General features: G+C 37.7%; 1 protein-coding gene across 1 annotated transcript in view; it reads left to right on the forward strand.

Moving 5' to 3' along the window:
* The window catches only part of LOC131076578 (kinetochore protein NDC80 homolog), a 38,160-nt gene extending 22,950 nt beyond the window's left edge, over window positions 1-15,210 (forward strand). Inside the window, exons 4-5 of the mRNA XM_058013823.2 lie at window positions 14,403-14,549; window positions 14,799-15,210. Coding sequence (XP_057869806.2) covers window positions 14,403-14,549; window positions 14,799-15,017 — 366 coding nt within the window. The 3' untranslated portion in view covers window positions 15,018-15,210. The remainder of the gene's footprint in view (window positions 1-14,402; window positions 14,550-14,798) is intronic.
* Window positions 15,211-23,728: the final 8,518 nt, after the last annotated feature.

Below are 23,728 nucleotides of genomic sequence, written 5' to 3' on the forward strand. Positions count from 1 at the left end.
TATGTTATGACTTATTGCTCTGAATATTATAATAAATTTATGACAAAGTCATTATCATTTGGGACATTACAAGAAGTGTGAACTTCGTGAAGGTTGGTGCATCATATCAATGCAACATCTTAAAAGGTGTCATTCGAATTGATATGTGGTAGGTAGTAATGTACACTCACGTAGGTACAACCATCTCACCCTGGGTATCTGGTGGTCAGTCACAAAACTGCTCAAGTACTCCTCAACCCATTTGTTCACCATCTTTGTTTGCAAATCCGTTTGAGGGTAATAGCTGGTGCAAAGTGTCGACTCTGCCCCAATCAACTTAAAGAACTACTGCTAGAAAGCACTCATGGAACATGCATCCTTGTCGTAGACAAAAGCATTTTGGCTATATTATTTCTACATATATATGTGTGAACTGTCTGTATTTTATCACAAGTTCCTTACACAAGTATGTTATGTTGTGCTTTTACTTAGCTTTGCCGTTTGACATGATTTTGAGTGATAATATATTGTTACTGCCAAGAAATTGTGTGTACTCAGATTATATGATGTTTACACAATATGATAATTTTAATATAACTATAGATGTTTATGAGCTTAAAATTTTGGTAATTTCCTCTGCATGTGTCATACATGTTTTGTTTGAATGTCTTGGGACCTAGTCTGCCCCTTGAGTGAGTGGTCCTTTTGGATCGATAGATTGGTAGTGCCTTGATAGTTATGTGTTACCTAAAGGTCAATGTATGGAAGGAAAAATTTAATGAACATTTTTTGTTTTGTTGCCGAGACCTTCTGATGAAAAACGTGATTCAAATGTAGCATGTCTTGGATGATGTGTGTGGGAATCAGTGATTGGTTTGGTAAGATATCCCTAGAGTTCATATGAAAAAGGATCATTGGCATGGAGTTTAGCCATAACAACATGGGGACTATGCTTTGTATGAACCTTAAATGAGGTATCTTTCTTTGAGTTACCTAGTAATTTATTTGAATGGGATTATAACTTGGGACAAGTAGCTGTGGAGCAAACACAACCACACTATTATTTGGATGCTTACAGATATTGCATGGTTGTTTGAATTAGACATAATTTGGACATGTTTGGGACATCTTTTGAATGGTGGTGTGGATAGTTATTTGCTAGGTTTTGTTGTCACAGACATGTGGATGAGGTGATGCGTAAATTCACCATTTTCTAAGAAGTTTATGAAGTAGATTGTGCTTTGGTCAAGATGTTATTTGTAGAGAAGAGAGTTGAATGGTTCAATTTGGAGTTGTTGCACGTGGGCAATCAGGAGCAGTTGATGTAGTATGTTCAAATACAACTTGGTAGACAAGAACATAGAAGGAATAGATTCTAGAATGCCGTGTAGAAAAAAATAGAACCAAAGAGAAAAAGCTATGTTGGCTTTTGCACAGGAAGAAAAATGCAAAAACCCATGTTGCACTTTGAGAGAATGGAGCAAGGGAGAAGGCTTTGATGTAAGACACCATGTGGTATTGGATGTGTAATGTGCTGTCCTAGGGTTTCCCTAATATAGATGAAGTTTTTTGTATTTTTATGATTTATTGAAAAACATACAATGAATACTAATTTGTGTGCAGACCCTAGCTAAAGCTAAACAAAATTTATAAATTTCAAAACTGTCAGTTAGCTGTTTATTGCATATAAATCACAAAATAAAGCTGGAAATGATAAGATCAAACGCTAGGCTAGTTGCAGAATTAGTGATAAAATAACTATTACTAACTTGATCACTATATTTTATATAAATGCAGGCTACAATAGAGATTAATGAACTGAATATGAAGAACTATGCATAGATTTAAATCCTATTTCAGTCTGTAACAGCAATATTAACTTTTAATTTGGATCCCTATTCAGATTGCAGCATTCACATAAGTGTAATCTTATTTAGTATGCTAGTTCCCATGCTAATGAAGAGCTACAAAAATTATTTTAATGCAGATTTTCAGACTGCGCCTTTCTATGATCCGCCACCCAAAAAACATGAGTTTTAAAAGATAGCACATACAATTAAGGTGTGTATTATGTTATGAAACTGATTAATGTTTATACTGTCACAGCAGGTGATATGCACCAAATGCGATTAATGTGTTAATTCAGATCACACTACTTAGGTGTCAGAAGGGGGCTGGAAGGTTGCATTGTAATCAAATTAACTATCTTTGAATCTAAATTAAACCACAGTGATCTAATTAACTGATTATTGATCCTGACTCATAACAGCATCGATAGAAAAAAAACAGAATTAATTCACTGTGTCCAGATTATTTATAAATTGAATTTGACAACGATAAAGGGTAGATTGTACCAGTAAAGAGTAGAATGCAGCAGCCGATTATTTATAAATTCACCTCAGTTTTGGTGCAGTAGTTGATTACAATTTTGCTGAATTCACCAATTAAAATTGCATCCAGGCAATGAAGCAATGTTGAGAGTTTCTATCCTCTAGAACACATTACCAAGGGTTTTTGTCCTTGAAAGCTCCAATTGAAAAATTCAGTATGAAAATAATAATTTGGATACAAGATGAGTGCTTTAGATTTGCCTTTTATAGGCATTACAATTGGGCCCTTAATTTAATTTACTTTTCCCACCAATAAATAAAATAAAATAAATGCAACTAAATATAATCTATTACACAATTAAAAAGGTACTTTATTGGAGTGCCCAAGTGTAGCAATAATTGGGCCCTAGAAGTGAATTGTTGTTGACCAATTAGGAACGAAACATACTAGGATGTCAGAGATGGATAGATTGTGCATGCCATTTTTTGGACCATAAGATTTATTGGGTGTCATGCCCCCTTCCAAATTGCTATCAATCATAGTATATGTAATTGCCCAATTCCAGCGATTAGGCAATTAGAAAGTGGTGCCAAAGATAATGCTAATAAGGTGGTGCTAGTTTTCATAGTAGCGATTTAGAATAAAGAGGAATCAGATTAAAATTAAACTATAAGGGCAGTGGTTGAATAAGAAAAGGTTGACTCCTTCAAAGGGCAGCTGTTGTATGTGAGAGGTTGTGACTCCCTCAACAGTAAGATATAAAGGGAGATCATTTCATTGTGGAGAGGACATCAATTATTCGGAAGGAAATATTGTGTGACTTGCAAATAAATATTACAGCCAAAGGGGACAGAAACCCTCCAAGGAAAAACTAAGAGATTTAAGGACAAATACCCTTAGTTTCTCCTATCAAGTTACTGGATGAAAACACAACTTTTTTTAGATATAAAGGAATAACATTTAAGCAAAAATAGCTGCAAATTGGAAAGGATATTTAGAAGTTTTATATTCTCTTTGTGAAATTTGCGCTTGTGGCCAAATTTCTACTGATGGGATGAAAATTCCAATAATTTCCTGAAGCTGAGGACAAAAACCCTTTGCCTTCAATAGAGTGGTTCCGTGTAGGGATCCACAGTGCATTGCAAAGGTTTCAAAATAAGGACAAAAGCCCTCGTTTCAACGCCGTGGTTCATTTAGGATCATAGAGTGTGCTGAAAAAATCCATGTTTGGGATTAATTTATGTGTAACAAAGATTTATATATATTTCTAGTTTCATTGATATAGGCAGATGCTGAACAAAAGAGAAATCTTTAAGATTTGCAAGAAAATATAGATTTCAACAAAGTACCAAGAATTTGTTAGGAAACTTGGAAATAAAAACATAAAGTGAGTCGCTGAATTTTCAAAATGAATTTGGCAAAAGGGAAGCACATGAATCTCAAAATGATATCGGCCACTCATCTAGGGAAAGAAAATTTGATAAATAAAAGAAAGTGTGGGTCCTGTAATTCTCATTCACTACCTTGCTATAGTCTTCAGGAACTTTTAACACGAAAGAATTGACATTGTGTAGAAGGGTGCCGTGTGGGTCTAGAGAATAAGACAAAGCTTGTTAAAATAACAAATGAAAAAGAGACTCTTTAATAAATGATCTATTCTACTAATAAGAATCGTACAATGAAGAGAGGAAAGCCCAAGTGGCCCATTTATCTAATAGCTGCCCTTGGTTTGAAGAGTCACGTTGGGGAGATTAAGTAGGTGCTTAGAAAATAAAAAGAGATTCGAGAATTTCCTTTGGTTGGGTACAACACCATGTGAGGAGGTAGGTCCCAATTACTTAGCCATTCCTTTTTAAACTCAGAACAAGTGAAGATAGTAGGTTGAAAGGTGGCGTGTATTCTGGAAAGTGCTTGCTGCTGGCCAAAGCATTTGGAGGATGTGGCAGCATTGGACACTCAGTTCAAGGAAGTTGACCTGCTTACAAAGCCTAAGAGGCATGTCAAACTTAAGGTGATGTGGATCTTACCATTGGGATTAAGCTTAATGTGGGGCCGTGCCATCTAAGGAGGAATCAGTGAGGTGTGTGGGATTAAGAATATGATCGTTGGGTTAGAAATCAGTCACCCTGCCACCTGCAATACAGTAGATCAATGAAGCGGTAAAAGTAATGAATGATTGCAACCTGTTGAGGGAGAATTAGAAATTCATTTCAAGGGTTCCTAAAATAATTATGGGTAGGTGCAACAATTCACAAGATCAGCAAATATTACTTTAATAACTCTGAAAGTCTCTTGGAAATATAGTTTCTTAATGGCAATATTTGTATCAGAAAATTTATAGCAGTGATTGTGTATATTGAATAGCAGACCATATTGTACTTTCCCAGTTCTATTTAGCATTTGCCAACTATTGTACTTAAACATTTGGGGAGTTACTTTACAGTTTGTTTACTAGCAATGAAGAGTTTGATAGATCTTTCCAACAATACCTAGATCTGCAGGGTCTAGAACTAGGGCAAACTGAGGTAATGCTGTTGTCTGATGAAGCTCGCCTCTTAGATCATCTCAAGTTTGCCAATGTTTGTAGATTGCCAAAGCACCAATGATCTGACCTCCTTGAAGTAGCATTAACCTAAAACAAATAAAGATCTTCAATTAGCATTGTTTGTGTTATGTCCCCACTTTCCTAGTAGATCACTCAGATATAGAGGTTCACTTGTTAGCCATCTCCGCAGGTGAATTTAGTGAACAGGAGATGATAGCGATGGCACATGGAGGTCTACACTTGGCATTTGGGTGCTTGATAGTGTTATTATTTGATATTATAATGTTATTATAATATAAAATCACTTTTTCTAAAAATAAATCACTTTTTCTAAAAATAGAAAAAGAATTTAATTGAAGTGACTTTATGAAATAAAGTGCAAAGTTGAATTAAGTTATTAAAAAGGATTCCATGGCACGTTTTCCTAAGCATAAAGTGTTTTAAAGGTGGGGCCAAGTCAATGAAATATAAGACCCTGAAGTTGGGTGATTGGGCAAGGAGTTTATTACATTTAATAAATTTCATTAAATTAAAACACGAGAGCCCAAAAATGTACATGGGGCTCCATTTTTGGCATCTTTAAATCATTTTACAATCAACTTCTTAGGTTTTGAGCTCTGCAAATGGATTTCAACAGTAGACAAGCCTCCATGGGACGAAAACTCCTTGGGGATCAATGAATTGGATGTCAACCCAGTTCATAATTGTGTGGAATTCATACAGGATGCCAGTTTGTGCTTCAGTTGAGAGTTATACCAGCAAATTCAGAACTTTATGAGCAGATTCAGACCTTGTATTGCAGATTCAGACCTTGTATTGCAGATTCAGGAGGATTTGGAAACCCCCAGAGGCAGCCATACCATTTTTTGAGCCAGCCTTTCTGGCTGTACCATTTGCAGCCCTCTAGCTTCATCATTTGGACTGTACAATTCAGTAGGAAGCTGGAAATTGTTGAAATCTTTATTGTCATCACTTTCCTACAAGGGTTTGGAGCATTCTACAGGCTACAAATGTCAATTGGGGTCTTGTTGTGACGTATTCACACATTGCCCCATTGCAAATGGGGACCCCTGCTTTTTTGCTTTATAGGTTAGTTTTCTTTGTTTGGCCTTTTTGGTCTTGGCTATTGATCTTTGCATTGGAGAGTTTCTAGAGAGCTCATTAGGATAGGAGGGATTGCTTGAATTGAAGTGGGTCAGTGGGTGGTCCAGGTCAGGCTCTCTGTTGAAAGCTTCCTCTTGGTTAGGCCTGGGGACTTGTTTTTGGGGTTAAGTCTTGATTGATAGTAAAGGAATCTTTGTACCTTGCCATGAGTCTAAGTGAAAATCCAAGGGTGGCCTTGCCTTTAAGACCTATGTCATTTAGTCAAGGAAGTGAATGAAGATATTTGAGTAAGTGTTGTCAAGGTTTTTTCCTTTGAAGGTTTGAGTTGGTCAAGTCAATGGATGATGAAGTTCTTGTACTCTACGTGTTGATTGGTATGAAATTGACCTTTATATCCTTAGAGAATGCCTAATGATCAAGTCCAAACTCAAAAGTTTGACAAAATGTGAAGAATTTGAGCTATTAAGCCAAGTTCGCTCCTGACCCTTCCAAAGGTACATGAGCGATTTTTTCAAATGAGAGAATTCTTCCTTTAATTTGGATGGATCCTTCCAATTCAAGGCCTTGTTTGATATAAATTCACTTGCCTATCCCTTTGGAGGAGTGTAATTATGAGTTTTAGACTTGGAAACTTGTCGAAGAGTGGAGAATTTGAGTTAGATTGTCAAATTCGCTCCTGACCCTTCCAAAGGTACAGGAGCGAAATCTTCCAAGACTCCCTTTTGACTCCTATATTGGATGGAAATTTCACTTTGAGGCATGGATTAGAGGAAGATCAACTTGACTTCACCTTTGAAAACGAATTTAATCACACTTGGACTTGAAGATTTGATGAGGAAGATGAGAATTTGAGCCCTAAAGCCAAATTCGCTCCTGACCCTTCCAAAGGTACAGGAGCGAATTTTCCTAAGACCTCTATTCTTGCTTCCCATTTGGATCAAACTTGTGTCTCTAGGCTTGGATTGTTAAGAAATCAGCTTGAGCTTGCCCTTAAGAATGAATTTGAACAAGCTTGGACTTGAAGATTTGGAGGAAAGTCAAGAAAATTGAGCCAAGAAGCAAATTTCGCTCCTGACCCTTCCAAAAGGACAAGCGAATTTCCTTAGATCTCCCTTCTTGGTCCTAATTTGCATCATAAACCTTGTCCCTATGGTGTGATTGAGAGAGAATTGATGTGTACAACAAAGTGAAGTGATGAAAATGTGAGGGATTTGAGCAAAATGCCAAATTTCGCTCTCGACCCTTCTCAAGGGTCCAGAGCGAATTTCATCTAAGCTCCTGACCCTTTCAAAGGGTCCAGAGCAAAATCCTCCAAAGGACCTAATTCCTCACTAGAGACATTGAATGGTGGTCATGCATGGCAAGAAAAGGATTCAAAAGTTCAAGTCTAAGACAAAGTTATGAGAAAAGAAGCGTGAATTGAGCCTAAAGGAGCAAATTTGCTCTTGACCCTTCCAAAGGGTGCAAAGCGAATTTCTTCAAGAAACCTTGTATCTCCTTTGGACCAATCCATTCCTAAGCATTTTTGAAGGCAAATGACTTGATCTTGATAAGGTTAGGGTGAGAGATGAAGTTCTATGAAGGAAGAATTGAGCAAAATAGCTATTTCGCTCCTGACCCTTCCAAAGGGTCCAGAGCGAATTTCTTCTAAGCTCCTGACCCTTCCAATGGGTCTAGAGTGAAATCCTTCAAGGGACCTCCTATCTAACTCAAACAATTGAATGAATCCCATTTCGAGCATATTTGAGGACGAATTGACTTGATTGTGATAGATGAAGGGTGGAAAAGACAAGTCCAAGGCAAGTTAAGTATGAATAGAGTTTAAAGGAGCAAATTCGCTCCTGACCCTTCCAAAGGGTCCAGACCGAATTTTCCTAAGATCCTCCCTTTTGCTTCAAATATGGACTAATTTCATGCCTTGGAACTTCAACTAGGACGTTATCATGCCTTGCAAACAATTGAAGTAAAGAAAAATGATGAGAAAGTGAAGAATTTGTGCAAAAATGTAAAATTCGCTCTTGTCCTTTCAAAGGGTCCAAAGCGAATTTCATTATAGGTCCTATCCTCGGAGAGGGTCCAGAGCAAAAATTTCCTTATAGGTCCCGTCCTTGGAGAGGGTCCAGAGCGAAAATTTCATTATAGGTCCTGTCCTTCCAAAGGGTCCAGAGCGAAGTGGATTATAGTGCCTTCTTGTTGATGGTTTGAAGTGAGGAATACTATGTTAGAACAAATATATCATGTGTACTTAACACCATTTTTGTTTGTTTTGCAAATTAACAAAATCAAGTTGGAGGAAGATCAGGCCAGGACAAGGACGGCTTCTTCAAACCTCATCATCATCAAGGACACCTTAAGTGCGGAGAAGAAGACTAAAGTGTTAAAGACTTCAAGTGTTCAAGCAATAGAGCAAGATATTCTCAAGGACCCCATTCTATCACATAGAGAAATCACAAAACACAAACATTTCAAGGCGATATGAGCTACCAGAGGAGGAGTGACTTGATTGTGAAGAGGCCTCATCAAACACAAGAGAGCCAAGGATCAACCAAGGTCAGTGCAAGGGTACGTTGAAGAAGCAGATAGTTCAGAAGAGTTAATCAAAGTTAGCTTCTCATCATCATTACATTGAATATCAAGAAATACAAAGTTCCTTGACCGAGCATAAACGCAAGACAAGGTGGCATCCTGGTCACTATTCCTCCAATTAGAAGGCTCCACCTTAGCATGTCCAGATTCAGTGAAACACACTTGCACACGAAGGCACAAATTCCGATGTACCTATCGCGGTTTCCTATTGGTTCACAAGCATTGAATGTAATTTTCTCATTGGCTAAGGGAAATTTGTTGTAACAAACCCTAATTAAGGTTTCATCTTGTAATCCTAGCCATTGATTGTAAATCAATCAGAGCCATTGAAATGTAAAGAGCTCTCTATATAAAGCTTTGGCTCTTCATTTGTAAAGGTTAATAGTTAGTTAATAGTGGTTAGAATAGCTAATAGTAAGAATAGCAAATAGAATAGCAATTAGAGTAGAGTAGGAAGAGAAGCCAAGAAATTGTTGCCTTGGTTGTAAAAGATTCCATTTTCATTGAAGATATGGTGAAATATGTCGTTTCTTTGCAATATGCATGGTTTCTTGTTGAATCTTCATATTAGATGGTAGATAATTAGATTGAATGGAGATAATTGTTGAATGCACTTATGTGGAATCCGCCTAGTCCATACCACTAGCCTCTTACTGATTGTAAGGGTGCCCTGCGTGGTCAACTGGCATTGAATGAGCTTAATCTCGAATTGTTATGCGTCTATTGTTCATGCATTAACTTGAATGGTGATCAGTGTCTGATGGTGTAACGATTTGAACATATTCGAAGCATCCCTTAGAAGATTGCACTGAGTTGGTGTCGGATTGTTCAACCTAATGGTGAGACCCAACCCAGTAGGACTCCACCTAGTCGCACATCTATCTTCTTACATTCTAGGTCTTAGATTAGACTCTCTAAACCTTGCACCTTTTGGTTATTTCTTTATCTCCCAGCAAGTAGTTAGGGCTCAAGTTCCAGCTAATTAAGCGTTCAGGCATTCAAATGTAAGTCCCCTTGTGAATCCAGCATAATCACATCATAGCACAAGAGCTTATCCACACGTAGAGACCCTACATACCAGAACCTTGGAGTTATTTTGATTGATCCTTAGGCAAATCTTCAGCATTCGAATAACTTTGTTCAAGAGAGGATAAGATACATTGGTATTTTATTCCGTGTTCGCATGTGCATAAAAAACACATCAACAGGTCTAGATCAAGGATTCTATGAATATAACTTAAGAAATTCAATAATCTTGCTTGGAGGCTAGGCACATTCCTTAGCAATTTCAGTATATTTGTTTTTAGTAATTATTGTTAATGCAAATAAACTTCATTGGAGTCATTGGACACCCTTGGGTGCTCATCCATTGTGTCTTATTCAAGATTATTCAATAAAACCCCTCTTTTGGCTAGGCGTTGGACTCCTGGTATGTTTACTATGCTTTGATGGAATAGAATTCTTGATTTTTGAAGTCATTATAATTGCTGTCATACAAATCAGAATTCTGAAATTAAATTCAGTCAATTATATTATTGTATTGTGCTTTCCAAATTTTGGTTTATTGGCAATTGTTCATGAATAAACATTATGCAAACTACTGAAATCAAACCCAAGCAAAAATCCTCAGCAAAACAGTCTCAAAACATCATTACAGCAGTATAGATTCAAGAAATTTTTAGTTCAGACTGGTTGGGGATCTTTCAGTGGTATCAGAGCTTGGATTATGCCAGCCTGTTGGGTTAAATCAAGTTGTGTATACTTTAGTGGATTGGTTTCCAGTTGGGACAGCGAGTTAGGTCATAGGAAAGTTGCTCTACTTTGTGCGTGCTCAATTAGAAAACACACCCTAAGGTGTCACATATCACTATTGCCCCAACATCCATTTTGTAACATGTAACATTAGGGAAATCCTAACAGAGGTCATCACTTTGTGGGGGCCGAAATAAGCAGCAGATTGTAACTCATTCTCTGGCATTCACAAAGACCACTGAAACGTGGCTATTAGTGCAACACCCTAGAAGAATGCAATGAATACTCTGCACCATCCAGAATCTCCCTGAGTTTGATTGTCACAATGGACTCTTAGGCTATTGCTAGCAAATTGAAGTACACTTCCGTGATTTTCTTTAGAAAGGAACTTGTAATGTCCACTTTTTAGATTTTATGGAAAATTTCAATCTTTTAGTACCTTTCTGGTTTCTAAAACAAAATAAGAAACATCAAATTTAACTTGAAAATAAAGTTGATGACAGCTACCAAAGATTATAGATTAATATTTCAAACCCTTGATTTCAAATGAATTGCAATTGTGAAACCCTAGCTTGTCCAATGTGCACAGATCTAAGTTTTCTGAGTCAAAATACATCAAAACAATTGCTGGTTACAACTGATATAAACCCTAGATTGCACAATTCACTCATAAATGAATCATAACAATAATAGGGAAATTTCTGGAATTGATTTTATTCAATTTTAGTGGCTGGGAACAAAGTACAATGCTGGAAATATAAATTCAAAATTACAACAATTTATTTGTCACTCACAAGGCTCCATACATGCATTTCCGAACTAAAGACTAACTTGACTGAAAATAATGAAAGTAGATCTGCCACATGCCAAAAAAATCCGTGCTATGGATGATGAATAACAAGAATGCAGGTGGATATGACTGAAAAAGGGCTGCAACAGCAGCAAAAATCCCTCCAACAAGGCAAATCTCCCAATATGACCACAAGAACACTTTGAAAACTTGGTCATTAACCTCATAGGACCTATAAATCTATTGGTGAAGAGGAGTAGAGCATGGTATGTAGTTATTGCAACAATTTAACTTGGTGGGCTGAAACTGCATCTATTTGAAATTGCACTGCGTAAACCATCATAAGATTTATTTACAAAAACATTATAACAAGGTTTAGATGCTAACTTAGTCTGACTAGAGACTAGAGCACTCACTTCTTAGCGTAAATTGTATGGATTGTTGTGCAAATGCATGGTGCAACACCACAAGAGGTGCCACTACTGTGCACAGGTGGAAGGAACAACAGAATCATTCAACAAGATATTGGAAAATATACAAATTTAAGTGTGTAAAGCTGGGTGAAAGGACTAGGATGAGAATGCCAACAGTGCTGTGGGTGTACAAGACCATCATCAGGTGACTGACATGGCATATTGGTGTGGGGTAAGGTAGCTGTGGTCCCTGCAGACAACTTGTTATCAAATTTGTGTACTGCTCACAGTACATGCCTAAGTGATGATGCATCCATATGAGACAAAGCACAAGAGTTGAATGCTTGTGAAGGTATATTTTTTTTGTTCAATGGAGCCAAGAAGCAAAGACAGAAAAGATCATTGCATAAGTAATAATACCTTTATGGGAGATCAAGAGTGACACTTATGACTCCCACGACAAGAAGCACCTAGTTTTGCATTATTGAAGAAGTTTTCATAATGACATACTGCACCTAGTTTTTTTGGATGGTATGTGCTTGCATGGATTGCCAATGGGAATATGACTTTGCTAACACTAGAACCTTTATATTCAAAAAACCAATCCTTGTGAGGAGTCATGAAATGAAGCACTTGAATCAGTCAACCATGCATCATGACTTGAGTGCGTACTTGAAGATGCATTATACAAGCTCTAGTTCAATTGATTACTAGCTAGTTAGAAAAGGCCTAAAGAGTTATTCAATCATCAACCAATCACACTTGTCAAACACATTAACAATATCCAATATAATCTTGACTTAAGCCTGTTTTTAGGTTTGAGAGGAATTTATTCAACTCCCATGATGTTGTCTGACACAGGATAGTGTTGAAGAGATTAATTTCTTTAAGGAAAAGGCTTTATCAGTGAGGCTATTAGTTTGGAAATAATTTTATAGACAATGTTGCATAGTGTAATTAGTCTGTATTGATCCAGTTGTTTGGCGTGTGCTGTTTAAGTAAGAAAAAGATGCATGCCACACCAGACAGGAAGCTAGATAGAGATTGACCTGGGATGACCCAATGTGTGAGGAAACTCCATAATCTTTGCCTTCTCTGTCCATCATCTCCTCTGCATATTTACAAGCTTACTCTTATTTCAGGTCTTCAGGATGCCAGTCAGCACAGTTATAGTGTCTAACACTTCTATTCTCTACACAAATTGCTGTAAGCACCATGTCAAGCAAGAGTCTCTTATTCTCTGCATTAAGAGTGGAGATAGGAAGGAATTGAATGGGATACTATTTCTGTATGATGACCGATGGTATGTATATATACAGTTACAATTATAAGAAGTACGGCTTGAATCAAGGAAACCAAAACCCAAATAGAAGTGGAAGAGTCAATGATTTGTGACTGTATTCTGAATAATCATTATATTTTGGCAAAATTACCACAGAGAAAAGGTTATGCTATGACCTAGAGCAAAATCAACATCTCTGCTTTTGCAATTCTACAACTGCTAGGACACGTCCACAATGACTGCCTGACAAAGTTGGTGGTTTCCCAATCTCCACCCTGCTACAACTGCTTGTTCTATCATCTGTAGTACTATACTTTGATTTCTTTATTTTTCCGAGGAACTTGTTTCAGCTGTTCTAACTCCAAGGCATTCTGACCATGTTAAAATGATCTGGATCTCTGTAGACTCGTGCACAACTGTTATTCTTTGTTCTTGGTTGGAATTTTTTTTCGTTTGAGTCAAGTCACATACTTTGTTGATTTGATGAATGGAATATAATAGTGATTTAGTAAGATAAACTTACTAACTTTCTGGATCCATTTTTGTATAATACAATCTTGCGGTTAATCCTAACGACTAACCAAAAATGTTTGAGTCAAGGCACATAGTTGATTTGACTAATACAAGATAATGGTGACTTAGTAAGATAAGCTTACTATCCATTTTTGGACGATTAATCCTAATGATGGATCACCAAATATGGTCTGAAACATCGATTTACTGAAATCCTTGGAAGTTCGTCATTTTATATTATGGATTGCATAAGCATCTTCAAGTATCGGCATGCTTTGACTTTAAGAATGAGGCTCACTCTTTTAGTTCTTGTGGGAATGCATTCCTTGTCAGTCAATATAAAAGGTTTTCTTTTGGATCATTAGATTCATTTCTTTCTTTGCTGTACCATACTTCAACATTGGCTATCAAATTGATAAAAGGACTACTTACATTTATCTTTCCTTTTAAATTTTATGGGCAAGTGTTTATTATAGTTTGCCTGTTAAGAAAAATATAAAAAAGAAATGGTGGATATCTTTTCAACACAAAGAACTAATATTATATTGACCACAAAGTTTATATGCAAAAACCATCTCTGGAAGTAGTACAAACCCAGAAGATTACCGGTTTCCCATGAAAATATTCATCCAAATATTACTGAAATTGCAAAAATTAACCATACACAGGAAAAATTACAGGAGAAAATGAACCGTAATCCAAAATAGATGTAAAATTTGTCAATCAAACCAACCATCATAGTAAAGGAGTACGAATGGGGGAATAAGGAAAGTATGAGCTTTTTCATTATGCTAATCATCCATAGATTCCCCACTGGAGCCTTCAAATTTCAGTCCTATGCTTGAGTAGGCTGGGAGGGGCAGATCATTGGTGTCAACTGAGCGAGCATCTCGGATTGCCTGAAATTCTAATAGCTTGAAATAATGTATAAGAGATTTTTTGGCAACAATGGTCTTTAAGCTTTAAACACATATAAATGTAGTTATGTTTTGTAATTGAATGGAACATCATCTTTAATTTGTATTTCGTTTATTGGTAGGGTACTGTGCTAAAGCAAATAAACGGATTTTCATAATTAAGTTTCTAAAAACTCTGTATTTTTGGCAGCTTGAAGCTCGGTTTAATGCAATAACAAAATCTATGGAAGAGTATGTTGCGTCTAAGATGGAAGAATGTGAGAAGTTATCAAGAGAAGTAGAAAAGAGTGAGCAAGACATGAAGCTCAAGGACATTGAAGCTGATGAATATTTGAAGGTATTACACTCTTATTTTTGTTTTCTATAGTTAAGTTTGGATGTTTCCTTGGTGTCAACATTGCAAGATGTATTGTTGTTAATTTAGCAAAGTGTTACTGTCAGCACATTTATCTGCTGTTGCTAATTACTTTTTTTTTTTATGTTCAACCATGCCTTCTTATGTGAATAAGTAATATTACAAAATTTTTGGTAGCCCATTTTAGAAGTTTTAATTATATCATAATTTCATTGTGTTTATTGTTTGCAGAAAGCCATATCAGAGCTTGAAGAAAGGACAAGACACTATGATGAAGAAATCAAGCGTTGTTCTAATGAGTTGCTTAGGTTGATTGACATGGTTGCTAAGCATAAAGAACATGTAGAATCAGCCATTAGTAATGTAAAAAAAGCATCAATTGAAACTTTGCAAGAGTGTAATTCTATATATGGTAGAAAAGGCAAACTAAATGGCAAGAGGATAGTCTGACACTGCATATGACCATGTTTGGACCTACTTCAACCTTCTTGGGTTGCTCATGTTGCCCACGTTTTGCTTAGAACTTTGTTTTAGTTGAGAATTGTACTAATTTGCTAACCTTCTTTGCGTTCAGTGGTTCTTTCTATAATTGTTAAGAGATCAAAATTTACGCAATACTTTTGTCATAATTTTAGTGTTGGAAGTGTTTTCACATACATTGCTTCCTTCCACTAGTTTACGAGCCTTACGTGTTTTGAGGCTTTGCAACTTCAGGAAGGGGTTCTCTTTGCTTTGTTGCTTAAAAATGTACTCTAATGTGCTTTGTACTAATCATATTTTTTTTGCAATGCAAGCTTCACTTTGGTGGACAAAGGAAATGGTGTGGTTGTATGGGGAATCAGCTTAGTCCCCTATTTCTTTCGACCACTGCTTAGCGAATAGATAAACGAAAATGTGTACAAATTGTGGTAATACGGTGCAGTCATGGTTTAGGGGCCTTTACAAGCTACTAAACCAATCAACATTTTGTAGCTTCTAGCAACAACTAGAATAAATTTTAACTAATTTTCAAATTAAATGTTAACAGTATGAGTACATGAACATTATAATACCCCTACATGCATTTACACATGCCTTAAAAATGCCTTGGCTTGGGCCTTACAAATTTTATAGGTATCAGATTTGTAGACTCTCACGCCTTTCTTTACTTTTTTTCTCAAGTCTCAAGTTGTGCAGAAGAAGTTTGCACGCTCTACTCTAACATGTGTAGCTAGATTCTTTTCAACTGAATTCGTTTTTGAAGCTAATCCCGCTTAATCTCCTAGATGTGTGTTAAAATCTTCAGTAGCAATTGCTCTCCATTTGTGTATGAAGCCGTTGTTTAATAGCCGCACCCCGTTTGGATGATCATTCATGTCCCGATATGTTAGGATACGCGTTGACCTCAAAATCTTGCCCATGATTTCCCCACTTGGTTGTTATAGTCGCCTTTGATACCATTTGTTACTATTGCACCACATTGTCCTTAATTGAGGGGTTAGGAGCTCAAAACCTTCTTAGGGGAGAGGAGCTAGAACGTGCGATAGTATTGGGGTGGTTAGGATACCACATGTGTGTGCCTGATCACCGAGTACGTGTCAAAACACACCCTAAAATATACACATTTATAAATCAATCAACCACTCTATATAAATTTAACACATTTTACTAAAAAAGTGTTTCATATATATATATATATATATATATATATATATATATATATATATATTCAAATTTCAGCAATCAAACAAGTTGGACTACTTCAAAATCCACTTGCACATATTAGGTCCTGTTGACGTGTATTTTGTACACAATCATACATAGAATAAAATACCCAAGGGTACCTTATCCTCTCTTGAATAAAGTTTCTGATTGCTGAAGATGTCGCAAAAAAGGATCAATCAGGGTGACTCCAATGTTCTTTTATGTAGGGTCTCTACGTGTGGATAAGCACTAGTGGTCGTTGTGATTGCTGTTTCATCAAAGGGACTTACGTATCCGAATTGCAGGAACAAGATTTCCTAATACTAATGAATTCCAAAAAAGATCAAAAGGGTAGGGTTTGCAAGAGATAAACTCTAATCTAATCCTAAGAATGACTCAATGCGGGCAGGGCTTGGTAAGATTCTACCAACTTCAATATTGCCATGAAATAACAACTCAACTGAAATTGATGCGATCTTCTAAGGTAACAAATGATCTCTCAATTCATCAAGGATCATGGACACTACCACGAAGGCACATATCCAAAGCTCAATGACGATTGAAGGTTTAAGTAATTCAAGTCTCTCCAGTTGACCACACAAGGCGTTCCTACAATCAGTAAGAAGCTAGTGGTTTGGAATGTGAATCTCACCAAAGATCAAGCCCAACACTTAGTCCTTCAAACTTAAATACTACTTTGACTGAGAATGATTCAAGAAAGTAAACAACCATGAAGATAACCACAAGAATTGCAATAAAACACCATAACTTCAATATTTTATTGATCTCAAAGCCATCATAAACAACAATTGTTTGAAATTCCTTCTTCAAAGCTCAATCTTGCTACAAAATAACTTGCTTCTCTAAAAACTCTAAACTCTAACTATTTCTTATTGCTCTCTCTTAATTCTATATCTATATCAAAATGAAAATGAATGAGGGTATAAATAGCATCCTCAATTACAATGAACGGTCCAGATCAAAAGAAGATCAATGGCCAAGATTATGACACCTAAACCCTAATTAGGGTTTATTACAAATAGCCCCCTTTTTATTGAACAATATTAAATGCATAGCCAAATATTAAATTTGGCACAAAAACCTAGGAGACATAGACCAATGATAATTAAGGTGCCACATCATCTATAACAACCTTTCTTCTAGAATCTTATTCCCTTTCCAATGCTCTTTCTTAGCATATGCAATGAATCTAGACACGATTCCTTCGATCTCAGCAATTGGAATCTCGGGAAGATTCCTCATTCGTTCCTCCAAGTGGATGACCTGATCGAAAGCCTTGAGAAGAGCAGTGTCCCATCCAGGTTCAAGTTCTTTGATTTTCTCAATTAGGAGCATGGTAGCAAACATCTGATCCCGTTGCTCATCTGTAATAACATTCTCATCTTTGCAAAAGATGACCTTGACTCTTTCTTCTAATTCTTGCAAATCCACATCTGTCTCAACTTCAATCCTCCTGCCAAGAATAGTACATAATATTTCAAACACCTTGTCTTGGATTGGATGGATAATTTCTTCAACTTGATTGCATTTATTACTGACGTCCTCAAAAAGAACTTCCTTCATCTGGAGTAAAGTTGACCATTGGAGTAAATTATGAGGTCCTCCATCCATTATCTTTTCTTGTGCTAGGACCTTCCTTGATGTTTGTCTGATTACTTGCAGGACAGGAATGATAACATCCTTAGTACGAGCAAAAGCAGCTACAGTTATCATTAGGTTGTGGATGATCTCAAGAACCTGAATAGCCCGATGAATGGTCTGCATCATTCTTGTTGCAAATTCAATAGCAACTGTATGGGATTTGTCAATCCAAGAGCTCATAAGCTGGACCAAACTCCTGACTCTCTCTGCCTCACCAACTGATTCAAAGGGAAGTGCCTGCGCAGGAGATACTGCTGGATCCTGACGCCTCAAAGGCTGATTGAGATGGCTAAAGTAGCCTCTCCAAGCACTGACCTCTCGCTCAAGCTTTCTATTCTTTTCCATTTCTTCTCTAAGCTTGTCCTTAAGTGCCTCAAATGAATCAGTGGCCTCATCCAATTGATTCAAAGGGAAGTGCCTGCGCAGGAGATACTACTGGATCCTGACGCCTCAAAGGCTGATCATCTTAGACATCTTAGTGGCTTTCCTCTTTTCTGTCACTTCCTGAGAATTTCCAACAAGGCTTTCTAAATCAATCACATTATCTTCGTCCTCGATCACAATCACCCTTGTTAGTCTCTCTTTTAACCAATCTGGAATGACAGATCTTGTTTCTCTAACCTGTATCTCCTTAGGCAACGTTTCTTCCTCTCTGGGAGGAGATGTCACTTCATCACCATCCTTGTCTTCATGTAACTCATTAACTTGGAGAGATCGGTTTGATGAACGTTGAGGTGCCTGTCCTTCTTCATGTTTATCGTTCTGTACCATTGATTCCATAGATTCCTCCATTTCAAGTGTCTTCTTCTCTTGTCGAGAAGATGTGCCGGATGAACGATCTCGGTTGGCCTCTGGCTTCTTCTTGGAGGATTCCCCTTTCTCAGGTCTCTCCTTTCTCTTTGAGCCTCTAGGATGGGGATTACCCTCACTTACGCTTCGAAGGTTGCCTTCGCTTGTGCTTCTGGGATTAGGATTACCTTCACTTACACTTGCTCCTCCTTCTCCTGGCCTTTCCTCCAAAGTAAAAGTCATAGATATGCCCTACTCTCTCAACTTTTGATGTTGCACATCAACCCATCTGCGAGTACAAGACAAAACTGGAGCCATCAAGGCATCTAGATCCAAAATTTCGGGTTCATTCCAATCTAGCCTCACTGCTTTTCTTTCTCGGTCATAAGATGATTGGAGATGTCTGCCACTGTCCTGAGCTTGGTCGGCCACTCTGTAAATTTTGCATTTCCTGATGAAGTCTAAAGGCAATCTGGAATGCATCTTTCTTTTCACTTCAAGATCATCTGAGAGATTCATCACACAGTCCTCTACCTGAGGTTCATGTCTGTATTTTCTTTCGACTGTCTCCTCTATATACCCATAAGGATCAAAACTCTCTCTCAAGGCAAAGAATGAAAATGAATATAAAGCTAACTCCTTTTCTGCATCATCCATGGCTAGAGCATTAGGACATACCTCAACTGAATTTCCTAGTATGATAGGAACAAGAACTCCATTTCCATGCCTATGTCTGAATGCCTTCGCATAAGCTGCCAACTGTCTAGTTACCTCAAGTAACACTATTCTGTCTGTCGGATATCTCGGCAACATGTAGGGAGGTGAAGGACATCCATGAACTCTAATATATGTAAACTTCTGAAATTGGATGAACCAAGCACCGTACCTCTTTACAAGCTCTTGTGCATCTTGAGATAGCCGATTGTGAATCCCGCCTTGCAATGTCCTGGTGATGTTCATCGTGAAGGTATCATTGACTAACTTGTAGTCACTTCCTGGAGGATGATGCAAATGAACATAGGAATCACAAACTTTGACTTCCCCGGACCCTCTTCCGATCACTCCTCTGTGAGGTAGTGCTGCATATTCAAAACTCCTGATCAAGGCATATATGATGTATGAACTCATGTGGAAAGACTTGGTAGCCTTCAGTCTTCTTAACTGCACGTCCAAGCAATGGCTAATCATTCTAGCCCAATGAATTGTTCCTTTTCCCTGAACTATCACTTGGATGAAGTAGAACATCCACTTCTCAAAATAGAAGGCTTGAGGAGCCCCTGTAACTCGGTTGAGTAATGTTATCAAATCTCTATACTCCTCCTGGAAGTCGATCCTATGTGGTGTGTTCAGAATCTTGCTCAGGCGAGGACGACTCTTGAGTAACCAATTCTTGTTGATGATGCTCAAGCAAGTGTCTGGATCATCTTCGTACATGGACCTGGCTCCTTCTAAGCTTTTATAAATCATATCTTTATGTTCTGGCAGGTGAAGAACTTCACTGATAGCCTCCTCTGAAAGATAAGCCAAAGTGTTTCCTTCCTTGGACACGATCGATCTGGACTGTGGATCATAATGGCGAGCACACTCGATCATCAACTCATGGCACTGGATTGCTGGAGGGAAGCCGACTGCCTTGATAATGCCACTTTCAATTATTCTCCTTGCGACAGGTGATGGCTTGCCAATGTAAGGGACCTCTCGAAACTTCTTCGTACTGAAGTTTTCCAAGTTGGTATCTCCAATGTTGCTCCACTTCGACACGATCTTGGTCTCCAATTCTTCGTTCTTTTGATCTTCCTTCATGAGGGCTGGACGACTGGTAGATGCTCCTGCCTTTGGGGTCGCCATCGTGACACCTACACAACATTTCATAATGAGTAACAGATTTTGCAATATAGAAATAGAATAAAATTTAAATTTAGGAAACTTCATGATAAATCCTTGAATTATCATTTACTAAATATAACGATGCAATTCAGAATTCAAGATTCAAAATTCAAAATTCAAAATTGAGGCTAGGATGATTCAAAATTCAAAATTGGGACAAGGGAGATCTTGCCATACCTTTCTTGAGAACTAACTCTAAAAAAAAAGATGCAAAATTAGGAAATTCGCCTAGGCAAAATGAAGATTGGAGTCTTCAACGTGAGCTTCTCCTAGCAAATGTGCCTCCCTTATCAACTTCACCACCCTTGGGGTCTTCAACGCCTTAAAGGAAAATCCGCTCCACCTCTAACCACAAACAAAGTTCGCACTCCTCCTTGGATGGAAATTTTGCTCCTTTCCTTGGATCAAAATTCGCTCCCCTATTGCTTCTCCAAAATCGCATGTAACAATGATTGAATGATGTTTTAAAATGCTTCAAAGTACCCTTCTTATATAGGCACTCATCTCCTTATTCTCACATAGGCCGACTTTTGGAAATAAGGCAAATAATAAACAAAATTTAAATAAAAAGGAGGCCGACTTTTGTAAAAATATAAAAATATAACCCCAAGCGCTCTCCCTTTTTATTTAATTTAATAATTAATTAATTTAAATGCCTTTGTAATTAATAATTTTGATTTTTTAAAAGGCTAAATTAATTATTAAATGCCTTATGCGCTATTTTTAAATGCCAATTTAATTAAATATTTCAAAGTTTATCGAAATTAGCACTTAATGTAATTCAAAAATTATTGGCGCCTAAACATGGGAGGAATTTGGGACATTAATCAATATCGCTCTGGTCCCTGGGAGAGGGATAGGAGCGCTCATGCATTTTGAATTGATTTTCACGTTCAAAGTCACTTCCTTTACGTCCAAAATGGGGTCTTCATTCATAGCTTGGAGTTTGATCTATTCAATTTTTTGAATGAATGCCTTTTAAACCATTTTCGCCCTGGTCCCTTGGTGAGGGACAGGAGCGATTTTTGCTTTAACTCCTTGGTCCTTGTTTTTTAAATCGTCAAATCAACTTGCGAGGTAGGCAATGATCATCCTTGTTTGTTCTACGCATGCCAATCTTGTCCTTTGCAAAGCAAACTTGATATTTTGGAGATTTTCGCCCTGGTCCTTGACTGAGGGACAGGAGTGAACTTTACATTTTAGCCAAAATTTGTCGAGTCTTGGGGTCAATTCCTTGTTTATCATCTTCCTAAAGACATTTGGGATCTTGCATGACCTTGCCTTGACGTAGTTTTTGAAGGGAACGGTTGACTTTATTGAAATCGCTTTGGTCCTTGACTGAAGGACAGGAGCGCCATTTTGTTCTTTGTGCGAACCCTTGATCATATCAACTTCCAATTGCCTTCAAAGCGAAAAACGTTGTTTCTTATTCCTTCTTGAGTCTTGCAAACGATAGTAGTACTCCAAAATACTAGGCAATAAGGCAAATTTGAGGATTTCGCTCTGGTCCCTGGGTGAGGGACAGGAGCGCCTTGGGCAATTCCATCAAGTTCTCGAGTTATTTACAACTTCGTTCTTCTTTGAGGCATTCCAAACATCTTTACCATCATGTGCCTTGGCCTGGACTCAACCAAATTCGGAAGGGAATGCTAGATAACCAAGATTTCGCCCTGGTCCCCTGGAGAGGGACAGGAGTGAACTTGCATTTATAAGCTTATTTGTGTTTCGCCAACTTTCAAAATCATCTTTGACGGATTGGTTGGGTTGCCTTTCCTTCATCTCAAGCTTGAAATTCGCCTTTCCTTGGTCCAAAACTTGTCCTTTGAGAAAATCGCTCTGGTCCCTTGGAGAGGGACAAGAGCTTCATTTGAAAATCGCCTTGGTCCCTGGGAGAGGGACAGGAGCGAACTTGTACCTTGGGTCGATTTTCTCCTTCGTGGTCCATTCAAGTTATATTCAATGGGCAAAACGTACTTTACTTGATCTCTTCCAAATCGCGAAATCATTTAATCTTGCAAGAATAAGGCAAACTTGGAGTTCAAGCTCCGGTCCTTCAGTGAGGGACAGGAGCGATTTTGTCATCTTAGCATATTTCCTTGTTTGCAAATTACTTCAAATTATATTCAATGGACAAAACATGCCCTCCTTGGTCTCTTCCAATCCAAAAATTGTCTTGGCCCTGCAAGGACAGTGCAACTTTGAGAAACAAGCTCCAGTCCTTCAGTGAGGGACAGGAGCGATTTTTGTCCTTAAGGTCAAATGTTCAACTTTTCATTGCAAACGACTAAGTCTGGGTGCTCCATTATGTTGATTTCATCCCTTATTGCGTTCTTGATGCTCCAGTTTGATCAACTAAGGCCAAAAATGCCCTAAGTAAACCATTTCGCCCTGGTCCCTGGGAGAGGGACAGGAGCGATTTGGCCTTAAACCTTAAAAAATTTGCCATTTTGAGTCTCAAAAAAAAAAAATCTTCCAAATCTTCAATTCATGCTCGATTGTATCTCCTAGCGACCTTGCACAAGACAAATGAAACAAGTCAATAACCAAGATGCATAAAATACCAATTTCGCCCTGGTCCCTGGGTGAGGGACAGGAGCGATTTTACCTCTATAGGCCAAAATATCAAGAATTTAGGCTTTCAGTCACTTCACAAGGCATAATTAGGTCATCTCCAAGGCCAGGGGTCAATTATCAAACTTTCCAAAATTTGGTCCAAATTCACCCGGACAAGATTGCACAATTCCATCATTAACACTTAGGTAAAATTTGAACTTGCTTTCAAAATTCCGACTGGACCTAGACAGACACACCTGACATCCTGACAGACTCATCCTATTTCAAAATTGCAATCCACGCGAGGATGCTCAATAATCTTTCAAAATTTGACTGGATTGCAGCTTGAAAATATCAAAAAGGAAACCCTAAGGCTTAGCCCTAGTCCAGATGACTCACTCACTTACCCAAAACCCTAAAAGCAGAGAGAAGAACAGGCAAAACCGAGCAAAATGAGGGGGTCCCCATTTTAATGGGGCGATGTGTGAAATGGTCACAACAGGGCCACAATCCAACATGCCCAAAAATGGGCCGATTGTTTAAAAAATAAGTGTCTTTTCAAAGCATAAACAAGGAAAACATTAAAT

Source organism: Cryptomeria japonica, chromosome 10 (genome assembly GCF_030272615.1).
Source record: "Cryptomeria japonica chromosome 10, Sugi_1.0, whole genome shotgun sequence".
Taxonomy (NCBI): Eukaryota; Viridiplantae; Streptophyta; class Pinopsida; order Cupressales; family Cupressaceae; genus Cryptomeria; species Cryptomeria japonica.